Below are 25,847 nucleotides of genomic sequence, written 5' to 3'. Positions count from 1 at the left end.
ATTACTGTCTTTAGGGGGGCAGACTGGGGACAGTGGGAGTAGAAAATGCCCCACGCCATTGGGGTTAAATAATGTCCTGGTGGTCAGTGGGAGTAACAACTGTAGTCAGTGGGAAGAATAGTGTCCAATTGTCGGTGACAGTGGAAGGAATTGTATCCCATCGTAAGTGTCAGTGGGAGGAATAGTGGCCCATTGTTTGTGTCAGTGGGGGATATAGTGACTCATTGTTGGTTTCAGTTGAAGGAATAGTTCCCCTTCAATGGTGTCAGTGGAAGGAATAGTGCCATATCATTGGTGTCAGTGGGAGGAATAGAGTCCTATCTTTAGTGTCAGTGGGAGGAATAGTGCTCCATCATTGGTGTCATTGGGAGGAATAGTGTCCCATTGTTGGTATCAATGGGAGGATAAGTGCCTCATTGTTGGTGTCAGTGGAAGGAACAGTGCCCTATCATTTGTATCAGTGGAAGGAATAGTGCTCTGTTGGTTTCAGTTGAAGGAATAGTTTCCCTTCAATGGCATCAGTGAAAGCAATAGTGGCATATCATTGGTGTCAGTGGGAGGAATAGTGCCCATCATTGGTGTCAGTGGGAGGAATAGTGCCCCATCATTGGTGTCAGTGGAAGGAATAGTGCCCCATCATTAATATCAGTGGGAGGAATAGTGCCCCATCATTGGTGTCAGTGGGAGGAATAGTGCCCTATCATTAGTATCAGTGGGAGGAATAGTGCTCTGTAGGTTTCGGTCAAAGGAATAGTTCCCCTTCAATGGTGTCAGTGGAAGGAATAGTGCCATATCATTGGTGTCAGTGGGAGCAATAGTGCCCTATTTGTGTCAGTGGGAGGAATAGTGTCCTATCTTTAGTGCCAGTAGGAGGAATAGTGCTCCATCATTGGTGTCATTGGGAGGAATAGTGTCCCATTGTTGGTGTCAATGGGAGGAATAGTGCCTCATTGTTGGTGTCAGTGGAAGGAACAGTGCCCTATCATTGGTATCAGTGGAAGGAATAGTGCTCTGTTGGTTTCAGTCGAAGGAATAGTTCCCCTTCAATGGTGTCAGTGAAAGCAATAGTGGCATATTGTTGGTGTCAGTGGGAGGAATAGTGCCCTATCATTGGTGTCATTGGGAGGAATAGTGTCCCATTGTTGGTATCAGTGCAAGGAATAGTGCCTCATTGTTGGTGTCAGTGGAAGGAACAGTGCCCTATCATTGGTATCTGTGGGAGGAATAGTGCTCTGTTGATTTCAGTCGAAGTAATAGCTCCCCTTCAGTGGTGTCAGTGAAAGCAATAGTGGCATATCATTGGTGTCAGTGGGAGGAATAGTGCCCCATCTTTGGTAGGAATAGTGTCCCATTGTTAGTATCAGTGGGAAGAATAGTGCCTCGTTGTTGGTGTCAGTGGAAGGAACAGTGCCCTATCATTGGTATCTGTGGGAGGAATAGTGCTCTGTTGATTTCAGTCGAAGTACTAGCTCCCCTTCAGTGGTGTCAGTGAAAGCAATAGTGGCATATCATTGGTGTCAGTGGGAGGAATAGTGCCCTATCTTTGGTGTCAGTGGGAGGAATAGTGCCCCATCAATGGTGTCAGTGGGAGGAATAGTGTCTCATTGTTGGTAGGTGTCAGTAGAAGGACTCAAACAAAAGTGCATGCCTAGGTTGATTTCCCCTGGAGGTAGACCAATGGTGCTCCAAAGCTCACAGTGTCTTCCTGGCACTTTAATCAGCATCGGAGTATAAGGTGAAGAGCCGGCAACTCGTTCTCCCAATAAAAGTACTTTATTCATAAAGATACAGTGTGCTTAATCATTTCTGTAACTACCCCTATTCATAGCCTATTGTTAGAGATTAGGGTTGGCTGTCTTTCAAAATCTATGGTGAAAACTCTGGTATCTGAGAAGGGAATTTTTATCAGTAGGTTTTACGTATTGCTACTTATCTACCAGCTTCGTTTATAAATGGAGGCTGGTAGTAAGGACTTTTAAACACACCCCGGTAGGTATAGCAGCTAGGACTATGTTTACAACTGTCAAGCTGGCTGTCAGCTTTCTGGTGTAAGTGATTTGAGTGGCTGTTGTTTGATCACTTTAAGTGTTACTAAACCCACAACAGTACAATCAGTCTGTATATGCAGTAAAGCATGCCTGTTATACTCACTGTGGAACCTAAGGGGTTAATCCTCACATTGTGTAACAAGGATGTTTGATCCTGTCTTCTCTGATCCTTTCCTTCTTCTACTGTCCCCAATTCATCTCCTGTTAGAGCAGAGCCTTGGTGGCAAGCTGCACATGCTCAGTTTGGTGTGTATTGCTAGAGAGTGTTTTTGTTTCTTTGGGAGGGTGCATGTGATCAGCACAGGGCCAAACACCACTGTCCAGACAGAGGGTCAGGGATTGTGCACCCTCATAGGACAATTAAAGGAGAATGAAAACTCCTCCTATAAGCTTTAACCAGTGCTCAGCTGGACACTGATAGAAGTCACAAGACTGCTCTAACTGCTGATGAGAAAAGGTATTTAGAAGGTTATATTTACTAAAATAATTGCATTTCCATGTTCTGTGTACTGTGGGAGACCAGATATAGCGAATGCAGGGTCTGGGGAGAGCAGATATAGTGAATGCAGGGTCCTGGGAGACCAGATATAGTGAATGCTGGGTCCTGGGAGACCAGATATAGTGAATGCAGGGTCGGGGGAGACCAGATATAGTGAATGCAGGGTCTGGGGAGAGCGGATATAGTGAATGCGGGGTCCGGGGAGACCAGATATAGTGAATGCGGGGTCCGGGGAGAGCGGATATAGTGAATGCAGGGTCTGGGGAGAGCGGATATAGTGAATGCAGGGTCTGGGGAGACCGGATATAGTGAATGCAGGATCCGGGGAGACCAGATATAGTGAATGCAGGATCCGGGGAGACCAGATATAGTGAATGCAGGATCCGGGAAGACCAGATATAGTGAATGCAGGGTCCGGGGAGACCAGATATAGTGAATGCAGGGTCCTGGGAGACCAGATATAGTGAATGCAGGGTCCGGGGTGACCAGATATAGTGAATGCAGGGTCCGGGGAGACCAAACATAGTGAATGCAGGGTCAGGGGAGACCAGATATAGTGAATGCAGGGTCCGGGGAGACCAGATATAGTGAATGCAGGGTCTGGGGAGACCAGATATAGTGAATGCAGGATCCGGGGAGACCAGATATAGTGAATGCAGGGTCCTGGGAGACCAGATATAGTGAATACAGGGTCCTGGGAGACCAGATATAGTGAATACAGGGTCTGGGGAGACCAGATATAGTAAATACAGGGTCCTGGGAGACCAGATATAGTGAATACAGGGTCCGGGGAGACCAGATATAGTGAATGCAGGGTCTGGGGAGACCAGATATAGTGAATGCAGGATCCGGGGAGACCAGATATAGTGAATGCAGGGTCCTGGGAGACCAGATATAGTGAATACAGGGTCCTGGGAGTCCAGATATAGTAAATACAGGGTCTGGGGAGACCAGATATAGTGAATGCAAGTCTGGGGAGACCAGATATAGTGAATGCAGGGTCCTGGGTTTAGTAACACTTCAACACACCCACTGAAAGTACCCCCCCCCCCACTAGTGTCGCCATGCATCCTGGGCTCCCCGCTTTCCCTCTATCCCACCATCATGGGGGGTGTCGGCAGGTAGAGTGGAGGGAGATCAGCAAACATTTCTATGTGGGTCTCCCAGAAACGATGAGCATGTAATCACTTCCGGCTTCAGCTCTGTCATTCCCTAGCTGCTTGAAGTTGGTCATGCACGATCTGTAAAATTGGTGATATTGAGGGCCTGTTATTCCCCTGATGTCTTCTTAAAGTGCACCTGCCATTTCTACTAAGCAATCACAAAGTAGGCTGTTAGCCCCCCTAGTGATAGCAAAAAAGTGATAGCAAAAAAGTGTACCAAAAATGTAAAACAATTAAGTAACATGCAACAGATAAAACAAAAGGCAAAAAGAACATATGAATACGATGGCCAGAGTAAGAACAATAATTCTAGGGCCATCATTCATACTTAATTCTAAACTAGTAACCTGTAAAGGCTTTTACAGCATTACCTATGAACAATTTTGGGTACCAAGGGCTGATCATGGACGTGCACAATTTGAAAACTTGAAATGTTTAGTATCTATTTACTTCAGGCAACCTCATCTTTTATGTTTTACCAAAAAATGAGTAATACACTGTGTTTATGAGCACTAAAATGAACTTTCTGATAAGTTTGATAAAACCATATTATTGCATTTATCACATGGCATAAAAAATTGCAACTACCACTCTGCTTTCAGAAATATATAATTTTTAGGCCTAAAACATTAGAAAATAAATCTGGTAGACAAATAGTTAATATATCTCACTTTTAACGTTCAGAATCCCAGAACAGTGATACAGTCGCATGTGGTCCTACCCACAGCAAAGAGATCACCATGTTCCCCATCAAGTTCGCTGTTTCTGGAGGGGAAGTGGCCTTAACCTGTCAATGTGACATTAGTCCGTGGTGCTCAGCACTGAGGGTTGAGCCCAGGGGCGGACTGACAACTCATGGAGCCCCCGGGCAATAGGGGATCATGGGGCCCGTGTCCTTGCACAAACTCAAAAAAGCCTATGAAAAAGGTACCAGGGGCATCTCATGGGGCCCCCTACTGACCCCGGGCCCTCGAGCAGTGCCTGAGTTTCCAAATGGTCAGTCCGCCCCTGGTTGAGCCTATATAGTGCTAATTGGATAATTTCATATTGGGTTTGTTGTCTTGAGTAGACGGCCTACGACTATGGAAATGCATGACACTACGTAAAGAGGTGGGGTGGTTATATTTTTCACAAATTTCCCCATCAGGTTCACTTTTTTGTGTGTGGGATCGGTTTGAATTCTCTTGATCACCATTAGATGCGTGCTACATCTGTGTTTTTTGCTGATCACAGTTGTAGTTCCCCATCTGGTCCACATATGTGCTGATTGGTTAATGAGGCATCAATCTGGCTGTTTGTGATTGGGTATGGGTATATTTAACCACTTCAAGACTGGACACTTTTACCCCTTGCTGCCCTTACATGGAGATGCATGGAACACCTGTGCATCCCTGCATGGGTACACATGGCCCTTGCACAGGGTACGCACCCCGTATGAATGAGGCCTTATGGTAGTGCTAGGACTCGTGTAGCAGTGTTCAAGGACACTGTATGCAAAAGAGAAAAACAAAAAGGGCGCACCGACCTAGTGCATTATCGTTTAAAATATTTATTGGAAGAACAAGGTAAGTATGATACTCACAATGAACATAAAAATAAGTGTTGGCTCTGAGGAAGAGGGTTGTGGCCTCGAAACGCGTTAGCCAGTCGGTCATCCAGGGTTCCATCGTATGGACTCAGATGCTGCTGGGATCTAATATCCTGTTCGGTGTGATATGCCTGTGTTTTTATGTTCATTGTGAGTATAATACTTACTTTGTTCTTCCAATAAATATTTTAAACGATAATGCACTAGGTCGTGCGCCCTTTTTGTTTTTCTATTTTGCATTCAGTGAAGTTGGACCACCCCGGTCTGTTGACGGCAGCAAGCAGTGCATGTTTCAGAACATCCTTACTGGTTCCACCGAGTCCATTCCCAGCGCAGGAGAAAAGTGTTTTGCTGTGTTGGATTCAAGGACACTGTGACTGGCTACACTGGTGTGGTGAGTGTGTAAAGGCTCGTTTACACTCCTGGTTGGGGGGTGGAAAAAGCCCATGGTTGGGCCCTTCAACCGCACCCCCTTTAGCTGGAAAGCTAGCGGTTGGAGGTGTACACATGCCATGGCAGGAAATATATCCACTGTCGCACTTGGTAGGTATTACCGCCCACTGAGCAAAATCTATTCAATTGCATGGGGCCTCACTGTAACTGCATTGCAACCATGCACATAGCATGTGGTTGCAGTAGTCCAGTATTTGGGGGGGGGGGGTCAAAAATGTTCAGTAGGCATTACTGCCCCTCTGAGCAAAACCTATTCAACTGCATGGGGCCTCATTGTAACTGCATTGCAACCATGCACATTGCAGTAGTCCAGTATTTGGGAGGGGGGGTTGTCAAAACTGTTTACTGCTCTCAGAAAAGTGATCTGAATGCAGATCGCTCTTCGGAGAGCACCACAAATCTGAACAAGCCCTGAATTTTTTAATGATTTTTTTTTACATTTTCAAATAGTTTTTATTATGCTTTCACAATTAAAAAAATATTTTTTTTACATTGTAACAGTTGACACAGTGATCACAGGTTGTGCCGGCTGAACAGCTTGGGGTCCATGTGCCCACACCTACAACAAGAAGACATATGGGTATGTCCCCCCGGAACAAGGATGCTCCCTTCTGGCTGTGATTAAACATGTATCGGTGTTTTGAATTTGTACTCACCTGGCTTGAAAAAGATCTAGTACGTGCTAAAAACATTGTACTTTATTCACATTTTATGCTGTGTTTCTGCTTTTGTGATGAGAATATAAAGGAAGCTATCTCTATACAAAGTACTTTTTGAAGCCCTTGGTGCGGGACACCTTTTCCTACAATAAAGTCATCTATTATACATTATTATTATTATACAGGATTTATATAGCGCCAACAGTTTGCGCAGCGCTGTACAATATAACGGGAGACAGTACAATTACAATACATTTCAGTACAGAAGAAATAGGAGGGCCCGGCTCGTGGAGCTTACAATCTAAAGGAAGGGGGAGGTGATACATCATTTTGTCTAGTCTCCAAGTCCACAAAGTACATCCTAAACATGGCCCTAAATGATATTTTCCTGCCTTTTATGTGAGCACTTTGGTTGGCAGTAAAAATAAAACAGTAGCAAAATCCTGTCATCTATTATTCCACGGTCAGATTATTGCCAAAATGAAAGGAAATCTTCCCAATGGAAAAACAATAGCAGAAAATATGTGCTGGGCAGAATTAACCCCTAAGATAACTACATTCAATAACAAAAATGCAATATATTGCAGTCCGTCAGTCCTTGTATGTGGTGGTTGCATTAGTTTTGTTTTTCAGGATAACATTTTATGCAATTTAGAAAATACCTGCTTGTCTTGACAGAGCTGCCATGTTCTTATTAATTCCCATGAGCTGAACTGGAAGCAAAACAATCTTAGAATTATCTGTCTTCTGTAAACCACTAACCCTCCAACCCCCGTATTATAAATATGAAGAGAGGCCGTTGGAAGTTTAGCATGGATGACAGTTATGGCTTCCTCGATAGATACAGTGGGGAAGTCGGTATTGCCACCTAGAGACAGAGAACATGTTGCTCGTAGGATCACCCTGTGGAAATGAACTCCTTCTACCAGCCATATGCATATATACAGCCTTGTGTCGGGTGTACCTTAACGCCAAGAGGCTAAATATATGTGTGCCTAACAGGGGCGGACTGACAACTCATGGGGCTCCCGAGCAATAGGGGATCATGGGGCCCCTGTGTCCTCACCCACACTCAAAAAAGCCTATGAAAAAGGTACCAGGGGCATCTCATGGGGCCCCCTACTGACCCGGGCCCTCGGGCAGTGCCCGAGTTTCCAAATGGTCAGTCCGCCCCTGGTGCCTAAAGATAAAGAGAACTGTACCAAGAGGGCGTGCCGTGTGCGCTCCCAGCCCAGTTACCGGCAGTTAACGGAAACATTCCTGATCTCTACTTGCGATCAGGAGCTTCTCTTACATGCTGTGACAGCCAACCACATAAGAAACCCCACCTCCCGGCATATGAAACCCCTTAAAGGGCTGGGAGGTGCCGGCACCAAGGGGTTAAGGAAAAAAAAGACTATAAAACCAAAACATTCAGAAGCCATCTCATCTACGGACTGGTAAGCTGCAATATGTCTTTGTTTTTGGGTTTAGATACGATTGAAAGTGTACTGATAGACAAAACCCTAAATCCTTTGCCAAGTTTGTATATTGCTGTCTGTGTCCCCATTGGGTTGATTCACTCCTCTATACTGGTGACCACTGTCATCAAGAAAGAAAGTGAAGGGAAATCTAATATTTTAGGGTTTGCCCCTAAAACAAGAAGTTTGAATGGGACACCTGGTCTAGGAACAACTGTCTAAGATGGGAATTGCCCTCACTTGGGAGATTTCCTGCTGCATCTCTGAGACAGAAAGAAGGTTCATTTCCCCAATGGAGCACTGGAGCACAGATAGCTATTCTATGTTTCTATTTAAAAAAAATAAATAAATAAAAAAAATTTATATATATATATATATATATATATATATATACATACATATATATACACACACATACACACAGGTGTACTTCGGTTTACAAACACCTCGGTTAACGTAATTTTCGGTTTACGAATGAAAATCCATTGAAAATAATGCCTCGGTTTACAAACTTCTTATGAATTTTTTTCACAATATGAAGTGTATGTCGATGTCAATTTTTAAATGCAATTGCCGGCTTTTCTTTTTCTTCACTATAGCTCACAGAATTAGCTGTCACTTTCCCCGGAGTTAAAGGAAAATTTTTTTCTTTTAACTTGGGGAAATAAACTAAAAGGAAACTTTCTTTCTTTTAGCTGGGGGGAAAGTGACAACTGAATCTCTGAGCTATAGTGAAGAAAAAAAAAATGCGGTGATTACATTTAAAACCCGGCACCATAATAAATAAAAAAACGGGATGAGGTCCCCCATCCCATCCATACTAAGCCCTTTGGGTCTGGTATGGATTTTGAGGGGAACTCGGACGCCAAAAAGTTTTTTAAAATTGGCGTGGGCCCCCCCCCACCAAAATCCATACCAGACCCTTATCCGAGCATGCATTTGGTACATGCAGGGTACATTTTCACTTAGGGGTGGACTCACTTTTGTTGCCAATGGTTTAGACATTAATGGCTGTGTGTTGAGTTATTTTGAGGGGACAGCAAATTTACATGTTATACATGCTGTACACTGACTACGTCACATTGTAGCAAAGTGTCATTTCTTCAGTGTTGTCACATGAAAAGATAGAATCAAATATTTACAAAAATGTGAGGGGTGTACTCACTTCTGTGAGATAATGTATATAAATACACACACACACACAGTATACAGGAGTTGGACAAAAATATGGTAACACTACATGATTTGCAGGTGTGAAAGTGATGACATGTTTTTTGTTGAAAGCGGACGTGATGTAGTACTCTTTTGCTTCCGCTGTGTGATGAGACACCTAGCTAACAGTTGGGAAGCCTCACTTTCATCATTCACTGCGTACGCTGCTAGTAATACGGAGTCATGTCAGAGCTTACTGAACTTCAAAGGGGGAAAATTGTTGGTGATGCCTCTGTGACTGAAGTTGCCAATTTATTTGCTGTTTCGCTGCTACAGTATCAAAGGTGATGACAACATATACAGTTTCCAGGAAACTCTCATCTGATAAGCAGAAGCACGGTTGACATGATTGACTGACCAAAAGAGACAAAATGGATATTGTGCAGGATTGTGACAAGGAATAAGAAAACAATTGCTGCAAAAGTGACTGCAGAGCTCAATCTCAGTCTTCCAAAGCCCGTGTCCACAAAAACTGTGTGGAGGGAACTCCATAAGTAAATCATTCACGGGAGAGCTGCAATTGCCAAACCACTAGTGACCAATTTTAATGTGGTAGTAAACTTTATCTGTTAAAAAAATGCTGACAGGCATGGTTTTCATAAATAATCGCGCTGCCTGTTAGTGAGTAATGCAATGTGAGCCACACATGCGCAGCTCAGACCACATTTACAGCCCGCTCTGCATGCCGCGGCAAAGTAACTCCCGTGTTCATGCAGAGGAGTGACCTCACCGCAGCCCGGCCATTCAATTGGCCAAAGATGTGGAACTCGGAAGGAAGACCAGGTTAACATGGAAGCACCGTGGATAAGAGAGAGCCATGACAGCCCAGCGCTGGACGGCTCCGTCTGTAGGTAAGTCTCTCATAATGTATGAGCAGGGGTGGACTGACCATTTGGAAACTCGGGCACTGTCCAAGGGCCCGGGGTCAGTAGGGGGCCCCATGAGATGCCCCCTGTACCTTTTTCATAGGCTTTTTTAAGTTTGGGCAAGGACACAGGGGCCCCATGATCCCCTATTGCCCGGGGGCCCCATGAGTTGTCAGTTCGCCCCTGTGTATGAGTATGCACTAGTGCACATTAGTACATTATGTCTTAAACCTGCAGGGGGGGCACATTTTTAGTCTCTTAATGAGACTACCAATGCTCAGAAGAGGAGAGAGTGGCGCAACACCCATAAATCGCTAACTATCAATCAATGGAAGACTGTAATATGGTCCGATGAATCCAGCTTCATACCATTCCCAACCCCTGGATGTGTTTACATGTGGTGAACACCATCCCAAGCTTACGACCAGGACTGTCTTATGCCAACAGTAAAACATGGTGGCAGCACACTCAAGGTTTGTGCAGCCATATCTTGGTATTCTGCAGGCCCCATCATCACCTTGAAAGATAGAATCACTGCCAGTGACTATGTACAACTTTTGGCCAACCATGTGCGCGCCATGGTGCAGATATAGTTTCCTGAAGACAGCACCATGTACCAAAACAATAATGCTCCAATTCACACAGCTGGTGGTGTTGTCAAACTGAGCATGCAGAAGAAGTCTCACACCTTCCCTAGGTGCCACAGTCGCCAGACCTCAATATCATAGAGCCACTATCAGGGCCGTATCTAGCCTATCTAATGTGTGGGTGCAGTAAAAAACATCAGGGGGGCAGAGGATGCAAGGTCAACAGGGCAGTGTATAGAAGACAGTAGGGCAGTGTACAGGGGGGCCAGCAGGGCAGAGAGATAGGGAAAGCAGTTTGTAGGGCAGAGTATAGAGGCCATTAGTTTGTAGGGCAGTTTACAGCGGGTTATCAAGGCAGTAACGGGTCAGCAGGGCAGAGGATGAGAGGTCAGCAGGGGAGTGTACAAGAGTCAGTAGAGCAATATACAGGATGTCAGTAGGGCACAAAATAGGGGTCAGCCGGCAGAGGATGGGAGGTCATCAGGGGAGTGTACAAGAGTCAGTAGGGCAGTATACAGGGTTCAGTAGGGCAGAAGCTAGGGGTCAGCAAGGCAAAGGACAGGGGTCAACAGACTAGATAACAGGGGTCAGCAGGGTGGAGGGGGTTATCAGGGCAAAGACAGGGCAGTAGGGCAGAGAAAAGGGGACAGCAGGACAGTGGTCAGAAGGGCAGTATACGGGGGTCAGCAGGATGGAGGACAGGGGTCAGCAGGACAGGGTACAGAAGGTCAGCAGGGTAGAGGACAGGGGTTAGAAGAGAAGAGGACAGGGTCAGAACTGCAGCATGGCAGCCAGCTATACCCTGCAGTTTGGGGCTATGTCTGAGAGGGAATCTGATCTCAGCAATGTGCTGTGTGGGGAGGAGGAGATCTATTGACTGCCCTGTGCATGGTGCCAGGACAAGTTCCTCTAGCTCCCAGGGCGAAGATGACAAACTAAGCCCCCCAATGTGTGAGCATCCTGTATCAGCATAAATCCCTCCACCTAAAAAAAAAAAGCACTTATCAGAACGCTCCCCCCAAGCATAACTTCTGTCTGCAAGCCAAAATTCTCCCCAAACAACAATGCAAAAATGCCCCCTCCTCCCAGTGTAAGCCTACGCCCAGCACAAACCTTTACTCCCCAATCCCGCATCCAATGCACCCAATTCCCCCTTCCTAGCACAAATCTCCCTCACCCAAAAAATCACCCCTCCATGCACACATCCGCTTTCCCCTCAATTTTCCCATCCAAGCACAAATCTCCCCAAAATTCTCCTTCTAAGCATAATTCCCCCCATCCCCCCTCCTAGCACAAATCCCCCCCCCAGTCCCCCCTCTTAACCAAAATTCCTTCACCACCTCCTAGCACAATTCCCCCCCAAATACTCCTTCTGGCTCAAATCCCTCCACTAATCCCCCTCCTAGCATAAAAATCCCCAATCCCCCTTTCTAGCACAAATCCCCCCATCTAACACAAATCCCCCCACAAATCCCATCCTCCGTGCACACAGAGATGGATGCAAACCTCCATTTTGGCAAAGGCCTCCATCTTCTATCATTTTCTGCTCCCAAATCAGCTTCTTTCATCCCCCCTCCCTCTTTGTTGAGTGACACGTGGCCCCTGCTTGCTGAGTTCAAAAAGGCATCAAGGCCCAGCGGGAGAACTCATGGCTATAAACCCCAATTAGCCTGGCACCCATATGTCTGTGAGACTCTTGCTGGAGAAGGATCGTAAAGCCATAAACCAAGTCCTTCACTGAGTTCAAAGACATTCCAGATAAGCCATAAAGCAGACATCACATTCAAGACCCACTTTCCCCTATGATTACATATCTTGGAATATGAGAGACTTACATAAAAACCAGGCAAATATTCAGACCGCTCACTTTAATACAAGTCGCCTGATAGGTTACACCCCCTAGCTGACAGCTACAGGAGAGCAGAAAATGATATCTCCTTAACCATCCCAGCAGGTATGTCATATTTCATACCTAGATGTTCAGCAGATGATTCTGCGTATTAATCCACCCGCGGGTGGAATGTTACATGTACCTAGGAAAAGTTATCGACCATAGTATAATTTGTGAGGGCTTTGGTCAGAGCCCGAGCTCCCCACCTACAACTCCCTCCCCAAATGAGGCGATTGGTTCTCTGCTTCAGGGAGACACCCTGCTAAGTTCCTAGAAAAAGGATGTTATGCTTGGAGTTGAGCTAAGCTGAGTCGAGCTAAGTTGAAGATTCTCCCTTTTAACATCGGAACTAACTCTGAAAGATAAAGGCACCCTTTGGCTCAGGAAACTTGAAAGCTGCTTAAACCAAGGCTGTTGGCAAGTACTGTATCTCTCTAAATTCCTTTATGTTATCTCTTTGCTGTGTTATTGATCTCTGCATATATATATATATATATATATATATATATATATATATATATATATATATACACACACACATACTGGCTACATCTTTTTCTGTAAATATTTTTATTGCACCCTTTTGACCTTTTAGTAATAAATCTTACTTTCTGAAAGTGTTGAACTGTTTCTAAAGCTCTTTAATGCAAACTAAGAACCTCTGTCTCTGAAGAGCGCTACTGTGTGTTTAAACCCCTATATAGCCCTGCCTGCGGTGACAGTGGTATACAGACGATTATTCAACATCATAGTGTTATTGCTGATATTGTTGAGTTTCTTCTTTCTCTGTACAAAAAGGAGGTGGTGGCAGTGTGAAGGGTTAATTGCGTAATTAACTGGACCCAGTAACAATTGCTCCCAGGCTGCAAGTACACAGATTGTGGTTCATTAGCTGGAAAATCTTTCTGCAGGGTGCAGCTGGGTGTGGCATTGTTACGCACGTGACAGCGCGGTTTTAGATTGGCTATTCCTTCAGTCACGAGTTTGGTGAGAAGGGCTGGGGTCTGATGCCGTGATCGTCACACCCCCAATCCCCCCTTCTAGCACAAATCCCCTGATAACCCATCTCCTAGCACAAATCTCCCCAATCTCTCCTTCTAGCATAAATCTCCCCACTGATCCCCCTTTCTAGCACAAATCCCCCCAAAATCCCCATCCTCCAACCCCCTCCCTATGACAAATTCCCCTAAATTCTTACTTCTAGCAAAGCCCCCTGCCAAGGTGCCCTTCCCAGAACAAATCCTCACCCTTTCCAAATCCTCTGCCCCCTCAGTCCAAATCCCCTGCTGCCCTCTTAGCCCAAATCCCCCGCCCTCTCTTAGTCTAAATCCCCCGCCCCCTCTTAATCCAATTCCCCTGCTCCCTCTTAGCCCAAATCCCCTGCCCCCTCTTAGCCAAAATACCCCTTCCTTAGCCCAAATCCCCCGCCCCCTCATTGTCCAAATCCTCTGCCCCCTCTTAGTCGAAATCCTCCACCCCCTCTTAGCACAAATAGGCACAAAAATTCCCCCAAAGATACCTGCTGGCTCAAATCCTCCAATTCGTTCTCCTAGCAGAAATCCCCCCCAACCCCCATTACCCTTTCCAGCACAAATAGCCCCTTCTCATCCCAAGCACAAATGACTGCCCCACCCCCATCCTCCCAACTTACAGTCCAGAAGTTCAGGCTGTGCAATGCTCTGCCCCAGTGGTGTATTTAGGTTCTGTGCTGCCCTAGGCAACACAAAAATTGTCGCCCCCTTCCCCACAGAAAGAACCTGACATTGACCAAGAACACCCCTGCCCTCCACCCGAGCCTTCCACCACCACTGTCCCCCATACAGCAGCCACCATCCCCCATGGTGAGAGAAAGAAAGACACTCACCTTCACAGCTCCGGACATCCCCAGGAACGAGAGTCGGGCTGTGCATACATCGTCATGAAACCCACAGCATCTCTCAGAACCCACCAGGTCCCAATGCTGAATGTGTCCCTTCTTACATCCCTTCTTCCAAGGGGCAGTGCTGCCCACCCTGAAAAATGCCACCCTAGGCAAATGCCTTGTTTGCCTTGTGGTAAATACACCCCTGCTCTGCCCCCTCCTCCTGTCAGAACAATGCTGCTCCATATAGCACACAGGATCGCTCCGTCCATCAGGCTGTACACAGTTTCTTTACCCGCCCCCTACCCACATTTACTGCTGTGGGAGATAAGCGGTCCTTGAAGGAGATAGGGGCGAGTAATGAAACTGTACAGCCCGATGGTGGGAGCGATCCTGTGTCATCAGCTATATGGAGCGACGCTGGTCTGACAGGAGGAGGGGGCAGAGCACTGCACCACTCCTCCTTGCTCTCTTTTGTCACTGTCTACACTTAACTGCTCCAGGACCCCTTTCCCTTGTCCCGGCTCTGAGTGTGTGGATGAGGGGAAAGAGCTCAGCAGTCTGGGGGGGCACAACTGAAATCTGGGGGGGGGGGCACAACCCATCCCAGCAGCCTCCTAGATCCAACCATGGCCACTATGGTCAATTTTGGAGAAGGTTCAGGCTTGTTTTCCGCCTCTGGCATCTCTGTGAGAGCTAGAACAATGTTTGCATGAAAAGTGCTATTAGAAACCATTATCCATCATCCAAGACTTATATTTGTCAATTCCCAGGAGAATTCAGGCAGTTTTGGATGCCAAAAGGCAGTCCACCTCCATATTTGGTAACAATTTAATTCTTTTACCTGGTGTTTCCATAATTTTGTCCACCCCTGTATACATATAAATATATAATACATATATTATATATTACGTATATAATAAAAATGGGATAGACTTGATTATTATTGATGGACCACTTGCTTATTCCTCTGCCATCATGTTTCTATAAAACATAAACTCACAAGTGTTTTATTCCTTCCATACTCTATCCAAACCTAAAAAAAGATTGGGTTATGAATAAACTTTAATCTATCCAAATTAAAAAAAATTGTTTTGGCTTTACGAGCTCATCATTTTTATATTTTAGTAGCAGTTCCAGCATTATAAACTGATAAAACAATGCTAATAAATTATATTTAGGCATCTAAGCAACCTTGCTGTGAGAAAGAAAACAGAAAAAAAAAATAAATCAAGAGTCTTCTTTGATATTTTGCTGTGCTATTTTCACAAAAAATCAGTAATAATGTGAACAAAAAGAATAATAAACAAAGAACTCTGTGTGGAAAGGTGTTGGAGGAGGCAAGGGTTTCTACACCATACAAAATAAACTATTTTTCAAAAAAACTTGACAAAAGTAAGGATGTAATTTTTGATGTCAGATTTCCAGATTTAGAACAAATTCTACTAGAAATTGCATATTTTGAGAAATTATGAAACAAGCCATAAGTAGGCCTTAACCTAATGGTCTGGGTCTGAAAGTGCACCAACATTTGTGGACAAACCATCAAAAAGTGTCATTGTCACTGCTCCAAATCAGAGAACATTGAAGTAAAATATAAAATCATGAGCTGACTTACCACTCTGCCCCCTGCAGGTGGTGTTTACATGGTACCTTCCATGGCCGCAGTCCCCGTTCTCTGGAATGCAGTGTAGCTCCCCTGATATGGCCCACTTATAACACACAGGATCATCACAAGGAACCGATTCCACCAAATGCGGACAGTTCCTTTCAGTGTTTTCTGCCTTCAGTAAGACGTGTCTTCTTCGGAATTTGAAACCTAAAGCAACAGAGATTGTTACTAAATGATGCAACAAGGATTAATAGAGCACAAAATGGGACTGACTGTGTGCATACAAATTTTAAGAGCTGAAACAGAAACAAAGACATAAACCCTAAAATGATTAGTACTGGAACTATAGCCTCAGACAATATTATAAAGCAAAATCTATCAATTTCCACTTAAATGTATAATTATTGTCATTTTCTAAAAGCATTGGCTATGAAAAAGCAACTCTTTTCTCTTGAATGGTAAGATATTAACAGGAGTGCGCAGCTATTGATTGCCATGGTATATTCCTTATTCAAGCAAGCCATTGAAGCCCATGCTGCCTGACAACCTGCCAGGTTGATGTCCTGCCAGATACACGATGCATCAGAAATACAGAAGAGAGAAAGCTGAACAAGTGTTGAAGCCCAGATATAGTTTATTTTTCACAGTATCCATTAAAAGACCAATGAGCTTTGAGGGTTCTAAAGGGTACCCTTCATCTGGGCTGCAATATAACATATATAACATGAACTAACCAAGTAGAAACCAACATAAAAGCTACATGAAGTGGCAAGTGTCCGCGGCCCAGCAAATTTCGTTGGTTAGTTCAAATTACTTGGTTAGTTCATGTTATATATGTTATCTGCTTCACAGTTTTCCTGGTTGACCATCAATGATTATCAGGAGCTTCTAGTGCTGGTAATAAAACTGGTCATGTACCCATCAGAATTTCCTTAGATATGATTTATTAGTTTGGAGACATTTACCATTAACTATATAGTGACTGGGCCTACATAGAATTCATATTGATTTTGTATCCAATCAGATAGCCTGATTGGTAAATTTTTCTGGTCTGACTGAAAAAGAAGAAACGTGTTTGGAAAGTGTAAGGAGAATGTAGCAGCCTCCTAGATAGGCTGCTAGGATGTCATGCAAATTTGGTTCTTTTTGGCTCCTCTGTAATCATGGGGGCAGCTATTGGTTTCTTTGGGCTGTTCTAGATCTCACAGATTGCAGGTTTGACTGCTTTTGTCCTGCCTTCTGGAATCTTCCAGAAGATAGGTCTGGGAGAGTCAAATGGGCAGCTTGAATATTTATTGTACTTCAGCCGATCCCTGGGGAGGTGTGACCAGTAGGTGGCTGAGGAGAAAATAAATGGGCTAGGGTCTGCAAAAGCCATGGTTCTTGTCCTGTTAGAGAAATTTTCACAGACTCTGCGGTTACTGCTCCTTTGGGGCAAATCTACTGAAGTTTGCTGATGCTCATCGAGGTCCTAGATGTTTAAGAGCTGGAAGGCCTATTCTGAACTATCTTTGGAGCTTCACCTACAGATCTGATCTGGAGAACTCATGGAAGAGTGCTCAATGGAAGCTGGAAAGTGTATAGCTGTCCTGTGGAATTTTTTTTTTTCAATCCGAACAACTTTTATTATCAAGGAAATTGAAAAGTGGAACAGTGCTTACAGATTTTTTAAAAACATGAAAGTACAATCAGAATTATATGTAGTGATACAATTTGGATGTGCAGATCCTGTGACATATAAAAGACCAGAAGCATTGACCAAACAGAACAGAAAACATAACGATCCATGACCACCTTGACAATACATAACATTAAAAAATACAAGGCCAAAAACAAGTAATTAGTAATTAGTTCACCAGAGACATTATAAAAAGGAATATGGGTATATGTGAGCACCCCCCTTAAGGAGAGATGAGGTTATCTGCCATATAATAAAATGCCACGCCTGCAAGAGCCTATCTATTAACAATTGAGAAGGGGAAAGCCCAGGTACATCTAGCCAACCTGCCACACCAGCTGAAATTTGCGGTGAGCATTACAATGTTGATATGTGAGCTTTTCCTGTAGAAGTAGCGAGTTGACATAGTCTATCCATTGCTTTTTCGGCAGCCATTGCCTTCCAATTAACTTTCTAGCCAGATATAGAAGCCTAGATACCATAATATACACTCAGGGTTGTAACAGCTCCTGATCCAAAGCTCCAAGCAGACAAGGTAAGGGATCCTGGAAAACAGTATACTGTGATACTAGGGAAATGATCTGAAGGACCTCACTCCAATATCTACACAGCTTTGGGCATCACCAAAGCATGTGGATAAAGTTGCCCTGCTGGACCCTACATTTCGGGCAATCAGGGGAGTCTATCCTGTGGAATTTTCCCTCTCCCTCCCTGGAGGAAGCTATGAACTGTGCAGTTGTCCTGTGACATTGTGAACACTAACCAGAGCTAAAGATCCTGGTGATTGTGTCCAGTTTTATTTCTGAAGTTAAAAGTGCCAGTGGTAGCTCTCAGTGAGACACTCTTATAGTGACTCTGTTTTGGCCATCCCCCTCTGTCTCTGGCATATAGACAGCTTAGAGAAGCCAAGCATAGTAAAGCATGTCCTCCTGTTACTACTCAGTGTTCTTGGAGTATCCCATACCACCCCAGTTCTGCAAGCAAAAATTCTTAAAAAGACAAACTCCTATACTGTTATTGGAGCTGGAGTGAATGGACTGTTGCTTGGGTGACTAGTGGCCTCTGTACTATTTGAGAAAGAACAGGTTAATATCAGTGGCTCCTGTGGGGGTAGCGCTACATGAGTATGCTACTGGTCAACCAGACTGCCAAAGAGTTGCATGCTCACAAGCTGGCTACATTATATAAGTAGTAATTCCATTGGATGGTGGTTAGGCAGCACGGTCCATGAGAAACTTAAGACTGCATGATAACCTTAATAGGTGCAAATGCCCTTCAAAGTTAAGGCACATAAATCTACCAATGTCATTTATTTATCTGCTTTTCTTGTATGAATACAACAAAGTACAAATGAATAACTTCTTTAAACTGAAAGCCAGAACCAGCAAATTTATGTCAACAGTTCATAATGGATTTATCATTTAGTAGGCATCACTGTATAAAGGTAATGTGATCTAAAATACCTTTCCTCCCATGAGGATCCTGGCAGTTTTCATGGATACAAGGTCCCCAATCAGTCCATGGAGACAGCATACAGTCCGTAAGACACTGGATGTTGCAGAGCTGAGTGGTGGATGGTGATGGTCCTTCACAAAACTCTGGATCCACTGGCCTGTAGACTAAATAACAGAGGAAAACAAATTCAAATATTATACATCTACACCAGAACATGTATCTAGTTTTCAAGCTGAACACGGGCAATTTTTAGGTGCTCAATGCACCCAAAATTGATACTTAAGTTTTAGATGGAGCCTGGTGGATCTTGGATACTCCATCCGTAGCCTCTCTGACGGTATTCCCGAGTGTAGCTCGGGGTAAAGTTTCAGTACCAAAAGCGGTAACCCCGAGCTACACTCAGGCTTACCATGCGGCGCTGCTCCGGCATCTGTTCTTCACTTACCTTGTCCTGCGCTCCTGCGATGTCCCTCCTGCAGTGTCCCCTGTAATGTCCTCCGGCCGATGCCGGCATCTGTCTTCTGGGTTCCGTCCCCTGCGACGTCAGGACGTACGGGGGACGGTATGGCGGGAAATTTGAAAATGACAAAAAGTGATATTCACTCAATACATTAAACTCACATAGTAAAACACTACTGTGTCAAACCATTTCACATACATTTTGTCCCGAGTGCTTTGTCCGGCGCCCTGCCTGCATTTTTACTGTTCTTTCTGCCTGGAAACTGAGAAACGTCCATGGCGTCCAAAAAGTGTTCCTTTAGGTCAAAAGCGGTTTTAGACCGGCTAGAGAACAGCGATAGTAAATCAGAACTACTTGCAGAATTGAGTGATAATGATTCATGGGGGAAATTCATCATCAGACACTGAAAACGATTTTGCGACTTTGCTCAGTGATGTGCGAACTTGGCGCTCTATTTCAAATTTCAGTGTTTTTGGTTTGATTATATTATTGAATTAAATTTATTATTATTATATTATTATTTGTTGTGATTATTTATTAAATTATAATTTATGATTTCGTGTTTCAAATTTTATCATGCCCGGGATGTTTACTAGACTCTTGTTCGGACAGATTTCAGTGAGTTATTCCTAAAAATTACAGGCCTACAATAAAAAAAATACATATTTCCATGCAAAAAAAAAAAAACCGCTTTGAGCACAGAAATACTGACATAATCAGACTGCTAGGGAGGTTAAGATCCACTTGCCAAAACTCCAGACTGTTTTCCTGTTCAAAAAGTTTTTTTAAAAATTTGAATCCCCCCGAAAAAAAAAAAAAACACACTAAAATTCCTAACCAAAACATGTACACAAATAAATTTGTGCTAATATACATATATTCAAATTAAATGAAGACATTTAAAAAGTACTGAGTGCTTATGAATCCTTCGCAGAAAAATGTAAGATGCCTATACATATAATCTGCTAGGTGCTAATTAATCCTTAACACACTACACTACCCAATCAACTGAGGCAAATGCAAACCAATATGTACCAGTATACATATATTCAAATTATATTAAAAACTTACTAAAATGTTGAATGCTTATGAACCCTTTGTAAAATAAAAAAAAAATTATATATATATATATATATATCTGAAGAAATATATATTCTACTACATTTTTCTGCATATACTACATCTTCCAATTGAAACATAAAGGGGTTGAATTACTAAAGGCAAATAGACGGTGCACTTTGCAAAGAGCAGGTTGCGCTCTGCAAGTGCAGTTGCTCCAGAGCTTAGGAAATGAGGTCAAGCTTCATTTTGCAAAGAATACCCAATCACATGCAAGGAAAAAAGAAAAATTGCATTTTTGGTTGCACTTGGTTGGATGATGGAAGTCAGCAGAGCTGCTGCTCATTTACTAAGCTCTGGCACCACTGCTCTTGCAAAGTACACAGTCTATTTGCCTTTAGTAAATCAACCCTAAGGCACCCCAGGAAAAGTCTGTGTTTCTGTGGGTGTCCTTCACCTTCTCTTCAGAAGGACACTCACCTTATTGGTCATTTCTAATGAAAATAAGGTCAAGGTACCTTTTCCCACCATCATAGGAGAAGTTGGTAAAACTTTCAATACTTTTTACAGTTAGAAATTCCTCATACAGTGATCCCACGTATATTTCATTAGATAGAAAAAAGCTAATCAACACAGAGTAACCCAGTTTGACACAATTTAGCAAAAAGATAAATGAAAACTAGCTTGCCAACATTAAAAAAAAAACAAATCTCTTGTGTACTCCCTTCTTTGTACTGGGAGATTTAAAGATGTCTATTTAGAAAAAAAATACCTGTGTGAACATCCCAAGCATTTGCAGAGCCATCAGGAATAATCCTCGTAATTTGCTACTATGATTATTTCCTATGATCATCAGCTCCATCTAGTGGCCATAATGCTGTATTGTCCTGAAATATTTGAATCAGGAAAATATCACATTATGGCCACTAGATAGCGCTGATGATGATAAGAAATATTTATATCATACAAATTACAGGGATTATTCATCAGAGATGTGCGAATGCTTGAGACATTCACACAGCTACATTTTTTAAATAAATGTTTTGATTCAGCACTGATTTTGATTTTCAGTTTAGCACTGATTTAGTTACTGATTTAATGGAGGCTCGTTTTAAAGATGGGCTCCAGGCAAACTGTAAACTACAGAGATGAACTAGATATCATAGAGATGAACATATACAATACCATCTCCTCCGCTCCTCTACCTCTTTCTGTTGGGGTACCCCAAGGCTCCGTCCTTAGGCCCCTCCTCTTTTCTCTCTTCCCTACCTCTTCCTGGGCCAGTTGATAACCTCCCATGGCTTCCAATAGCACCTCTATGCTGAAGACACCCACATCTATCTCTCCACTCCTCAACTCACCCCCTCAATCTACTTACGTATTACAAATTTACTGAGCGATATCTCAGTATGGGTGTCACACCACTTCCTCAATCTTTTTAAAACAGCTTATAATATTTCCTCCTCCCCGATCCCCTCCCCATGACTTTACCATTGAGATCAACACACAGCCATTGGATCTCCCCACATGTCAGGGTGCTAGGTGTAACCCTAGACTCTGACCTCTTCTTCAGCCCCCACATCCAATCACTGGCTAACTCCTGCCGCCTTAACCTCCGCAACATTTCCAGAATTCGCCCCTTCCTGACTAACGACACCACAAAACAACTAATTCACTCCTTAATTATTTCCTGCCTTGACTACTGCATCTCCCTCCTCACTGGCCTACCCCTGCACAGGCTATCCCCCCTTCAGTCTATTATGAATGCTCAGAATAAAACAGGGTGCAGCGCTAAAATGTTGTGTTTAGAACATATAAACATCTTTATGCAAAAAATCCAGTTGAATAAAACAGCATAATAAAACAATATTAAAGTGCAAGTAAAAGTGTCACCTATTGGTGACTATAGGTGATTGGACACTAAACCAAAATACAGTCTATAGCGTGATCAGGAAAGATCCCAAATGATCTTCAAAAAAATCCAATGGCTGGATCCGTGGATAAGGTGATAGATATATAAGGATTGCGCACTCACCAGATACGCAATCCCAATGCGCATTTAAAAGCAGATACTCTCAGGACATCAAGGATCCTTATATGGGTCTGGTCAGATCTGGTCAAATGCTAACCCCCTATGACTACGTGCCCTCGCACGAAACGCGTCAGGGAGCGGCTACAGCGGTGTGACGTCACGCCGACCGGCGCCACGAGGGCCCCGGCGGCCATTTGCATATGTATGGGTCAGTATCTTTCTTGCTCCTACCTGTACTGTTTTTTGGGAATAAACACTCCTTGCCATAAGGATATTACACTATCTGGCCTCCTTTTGTTCTTTGAGCTCCGGTGGGAGCCATTTACATCTGCAGAGCGGCCATTTCCAAACGTGGCAACACTATCAAGTGGCGAGGGGCAATTGACCAGATCTGACCAGACCCATATAAGGATCCTTGATGTCCTGAGAGTATCTGCTTTAAATGCGCATTGGGATTGCGTATCTGGTGAGTGTGCAATCCATATATATCTATCGCCTTATCCACGGATCCAGCCATTGGATTTTTTGAAGATCATTTGGGATCTTTCCTGATCACGCTATAGACTGTATTTTGGTTTAGTGTCCAATCACCTATAGTCACCAATAGGTGACACTTTTACTTGCACTTTAATATTGTTTTATTATGCTGTTTTATTCAACTGGATTTTTTGCATAAAGATGTTTATATGTTCTAAACACAACATTTTAGCGCTGCACCCTGTTTTATTCTGAGCATTCATAATAGACTGAAGGGGGGATACAGATTTATAATTTTGTCAATTCCGTTCTGAACTTTTTACAGCTCTGCCACACAGCACAGCCTTCAGGGCAGGAGACCTGAATTTTTTTCTACCGCAGATATAACCCCATTCTGTGTAAAAGGAATTTTTTTTTCTAACCAACCCCCTCGCCCACCTCTAAAGTATCCTTTTTTTTACCATTACCCCACACAACCAGTATTTTGAGGTGGGGAGAAGGCTGATCCAGCTATATGATGTCCACCTAAGACTGCTGGTTCCTTCCACTTCCCTCCACTGATGTACACCTTTTCTTCAATCCTGGGAGCCCACTGCAGCCCATCCAATAAGAGATATCCATGTCAGTCAGGCACTGACGTGGACACTCAAAGAAGGACCCAAATCACATTTCACTCATCTTTCAGTCTGCTTTCTCCTCCTATCAGTTTGCTTCTTGAACTACAGCTGATTGGCTGCTTATTCTGCTTCTTCCCCCTCCCAGTCTGAGCTCTGCTGTACAGGGATGGCAAGAGGCTTATACAAAACCAAATTCAGGTACTTACGCTGCTTACTAATGGTGCACCAAATGAAAATTCAGGTACCGAAACCAAAAATTCAGGATGTACTTAGCTGAAAACCAAAACTGAAACAGACAGTTTAAAATAAATAAATAAATTTAATTAATGTGGCTGGCAGTTTTGCTTTGAAGTCACTAGGGGGCGTCTTTGCATTGAAGTCAATGGGACACGATTTTACATTGAAGTCTGTAGGACATGATTTTGCTTTGAAGTCTATGGGACATAAATTTGCATTGAAGTCATTAGGGGGCGTATTTGCATTGAAGTCAATAGGATGCAATCTTGCATTGAAGTCTATGGGATGCGATTTTGCATTGAAGTCTATGGGATGTGCTTTTGCATTGAAGTCACTACCTTTTTGTACTGAAGTCAATGGAATGTTATTTAGCATTGAAGTCTATGGAACGCAGCATGCCATTACTGACATTTTTTTCTATTGGCAAAATTAGGATAACCCTATTTTCGGCAGACAATTTTCAGCGGTTGATATATCGGTGCATCCTTACTGCTTACTTATGTATCAATACATATAGAGCTGTACTAATTTGTGATTTATACCAGCTTAGAGTTCAGCTTTAAAACAATGCAACATTTTTCTATCACATTGAGGAACAGGAACAGGAGCTCCGTATCCATTAAATTATTTTAAACAAAGAATAAACACTTCCTCTTGCGGAATCCTCTGTTCTCTACATTAGAAACAATGCGGCTTTGTCTTCATATGATGTCCTGGAAAACAATCAAGTTGCGGATTGGGACCTCTCATTGTACAGTCCACACATCAGTCTGAACATCTTACAATACAGTAGAAATTTGGTATTCACTGTCTATGCAGCCGCTATTGATTGACCAGGCCAGATTCCCCCAGGGCCACCTTCTGAGACATTTATCAAACTATTCAAGCTCTGCAGACTTCAGCATATAAGTATACTGTTTTCAACATTACTAGACACTTTCTAAATTAAAGGGAATTATATATTTTTTCATAATAGTAAAAAAATAAATAAATATATATATATATATATATGTATATATACACAGTATATACTGTATACACCCTAATATTATGACCACTGATAGGTAAAGCGGGTGGGATATATTAGGCAGCAAGTAAACCTGCGGTGATTGGTGGTACGCTGTGTCCCTGGTACACAGCAAATTACTGATCACTGTAAAGAACTGAGGATGTCGGCTCTGTCATGTGATCAGCTGTGTCTAATCACAGCTGATTGCATGTAAACAAGGAAATGAGGGTTATTGGAAGTTCTCTCCTCATGCTGACATCAATGCCACCTGTCAGTGCCCATCAATGCCACATATCAGTGCCCATCAGTGCATATCAATGCCACATATCAGTGCCTACCAGTGTACATCAATGCCACATATCAGTTCCCATCAGAGATGCCTTTCAGTGCCAGTCAGTGCCACGTAACAGTGCCAGTCAGTGACACCAGTCAGTGACACCTATCAGTTTCAGTCAGCGCCGCAGATCTGTTCCAGTCAGTGCTGCCTATCAGTGCCCATCAGTGCCACCTAACCGTCCCAATCAGTGCCACTTAACAGTTCCAATCAGTGCCGCATATCAGTGCCCATCAATGCAGCCTATCAGTGCCATATATGATTGCTGCCTTTCAGTGTCCATCAGTGATGCCTGTCAATGCCCACAAGTGATGTTTGTCAATGCCCATCAGTGCCACCTACCAGTGCCTCCTCATCAGTGCAGCCTATCAGTGCCCATCACTGCAGCCTCATTAGCGTACATCAGTAAAGGAGAAAAAGCACTTACTTACAAAAACAGAAACAAAAAAAACTGTTTTGTTTTCTAAATTTTCAGTCTTTTTTAGTTTGTTTAGCAAAAAATAAAAAACCCAGTGGTGATTAAATACCACCAAAAGAAAGCTCTATCTGTCTCAAAAAAATTATAAAGATTTAGTTTGGGTACAGTGTTC

At 43.4% G+C, this 25,847-nt stretch overlaps 1 protein-coding gene across 4 annotated transcripts in view; it reads right to left on the bottom strand.

The window, feature by feature from the left end:
* The window catches only part of THSD7B (thrombospondin type 1 domain containing 7B), an 805,377-nt gene that overhangs the window by 454,822 nt on the left and 324,708 nt on the right, over positions 1 to 25,847 (bottom strand). For all 4 annotated transcript variants that reach the window (XM_089654059.1, XM_089654060.1, XM_089654057.1 and 1 more), the window contains 2 exons: positions 19,041 to 19,196; positions 15,906 to 16,106 (listed from right to left, as the gene is read on the bottom strand). In XM_089654059.1, the coding sequence (XP_089510185.1) occupies positions 15,906 to 16,106; positions 19,041 to 19,196 (357 nt within the window). The remainder of the gene's footprint in view (positions 1 to 15,905; positions 16,107 to 19,040; positions 19,197 to 25,847) is intronic.

The sequence above is a fragment of the Staurois parvus genome, unplaced genomic scaffold (assembly GCF_062004578.1).
Source record: "Staurois parvus isolate SC_StPar_1 unplaced genomic scaffold, SC_StPar_1.0 ptg000735l, whole genome shotgun sequence".
In the NCBI taxonomy this organism is placed as follows: Eukaryota; Metazoa; Chordata; class Amphibia; order Anura; family Ranidae; genus Staurois; species Staurois parvus.
Note: the sequence above shows the minus strand (reverse complement) of the source record. Positions and strands in the feature narration are given on the sequence as shown.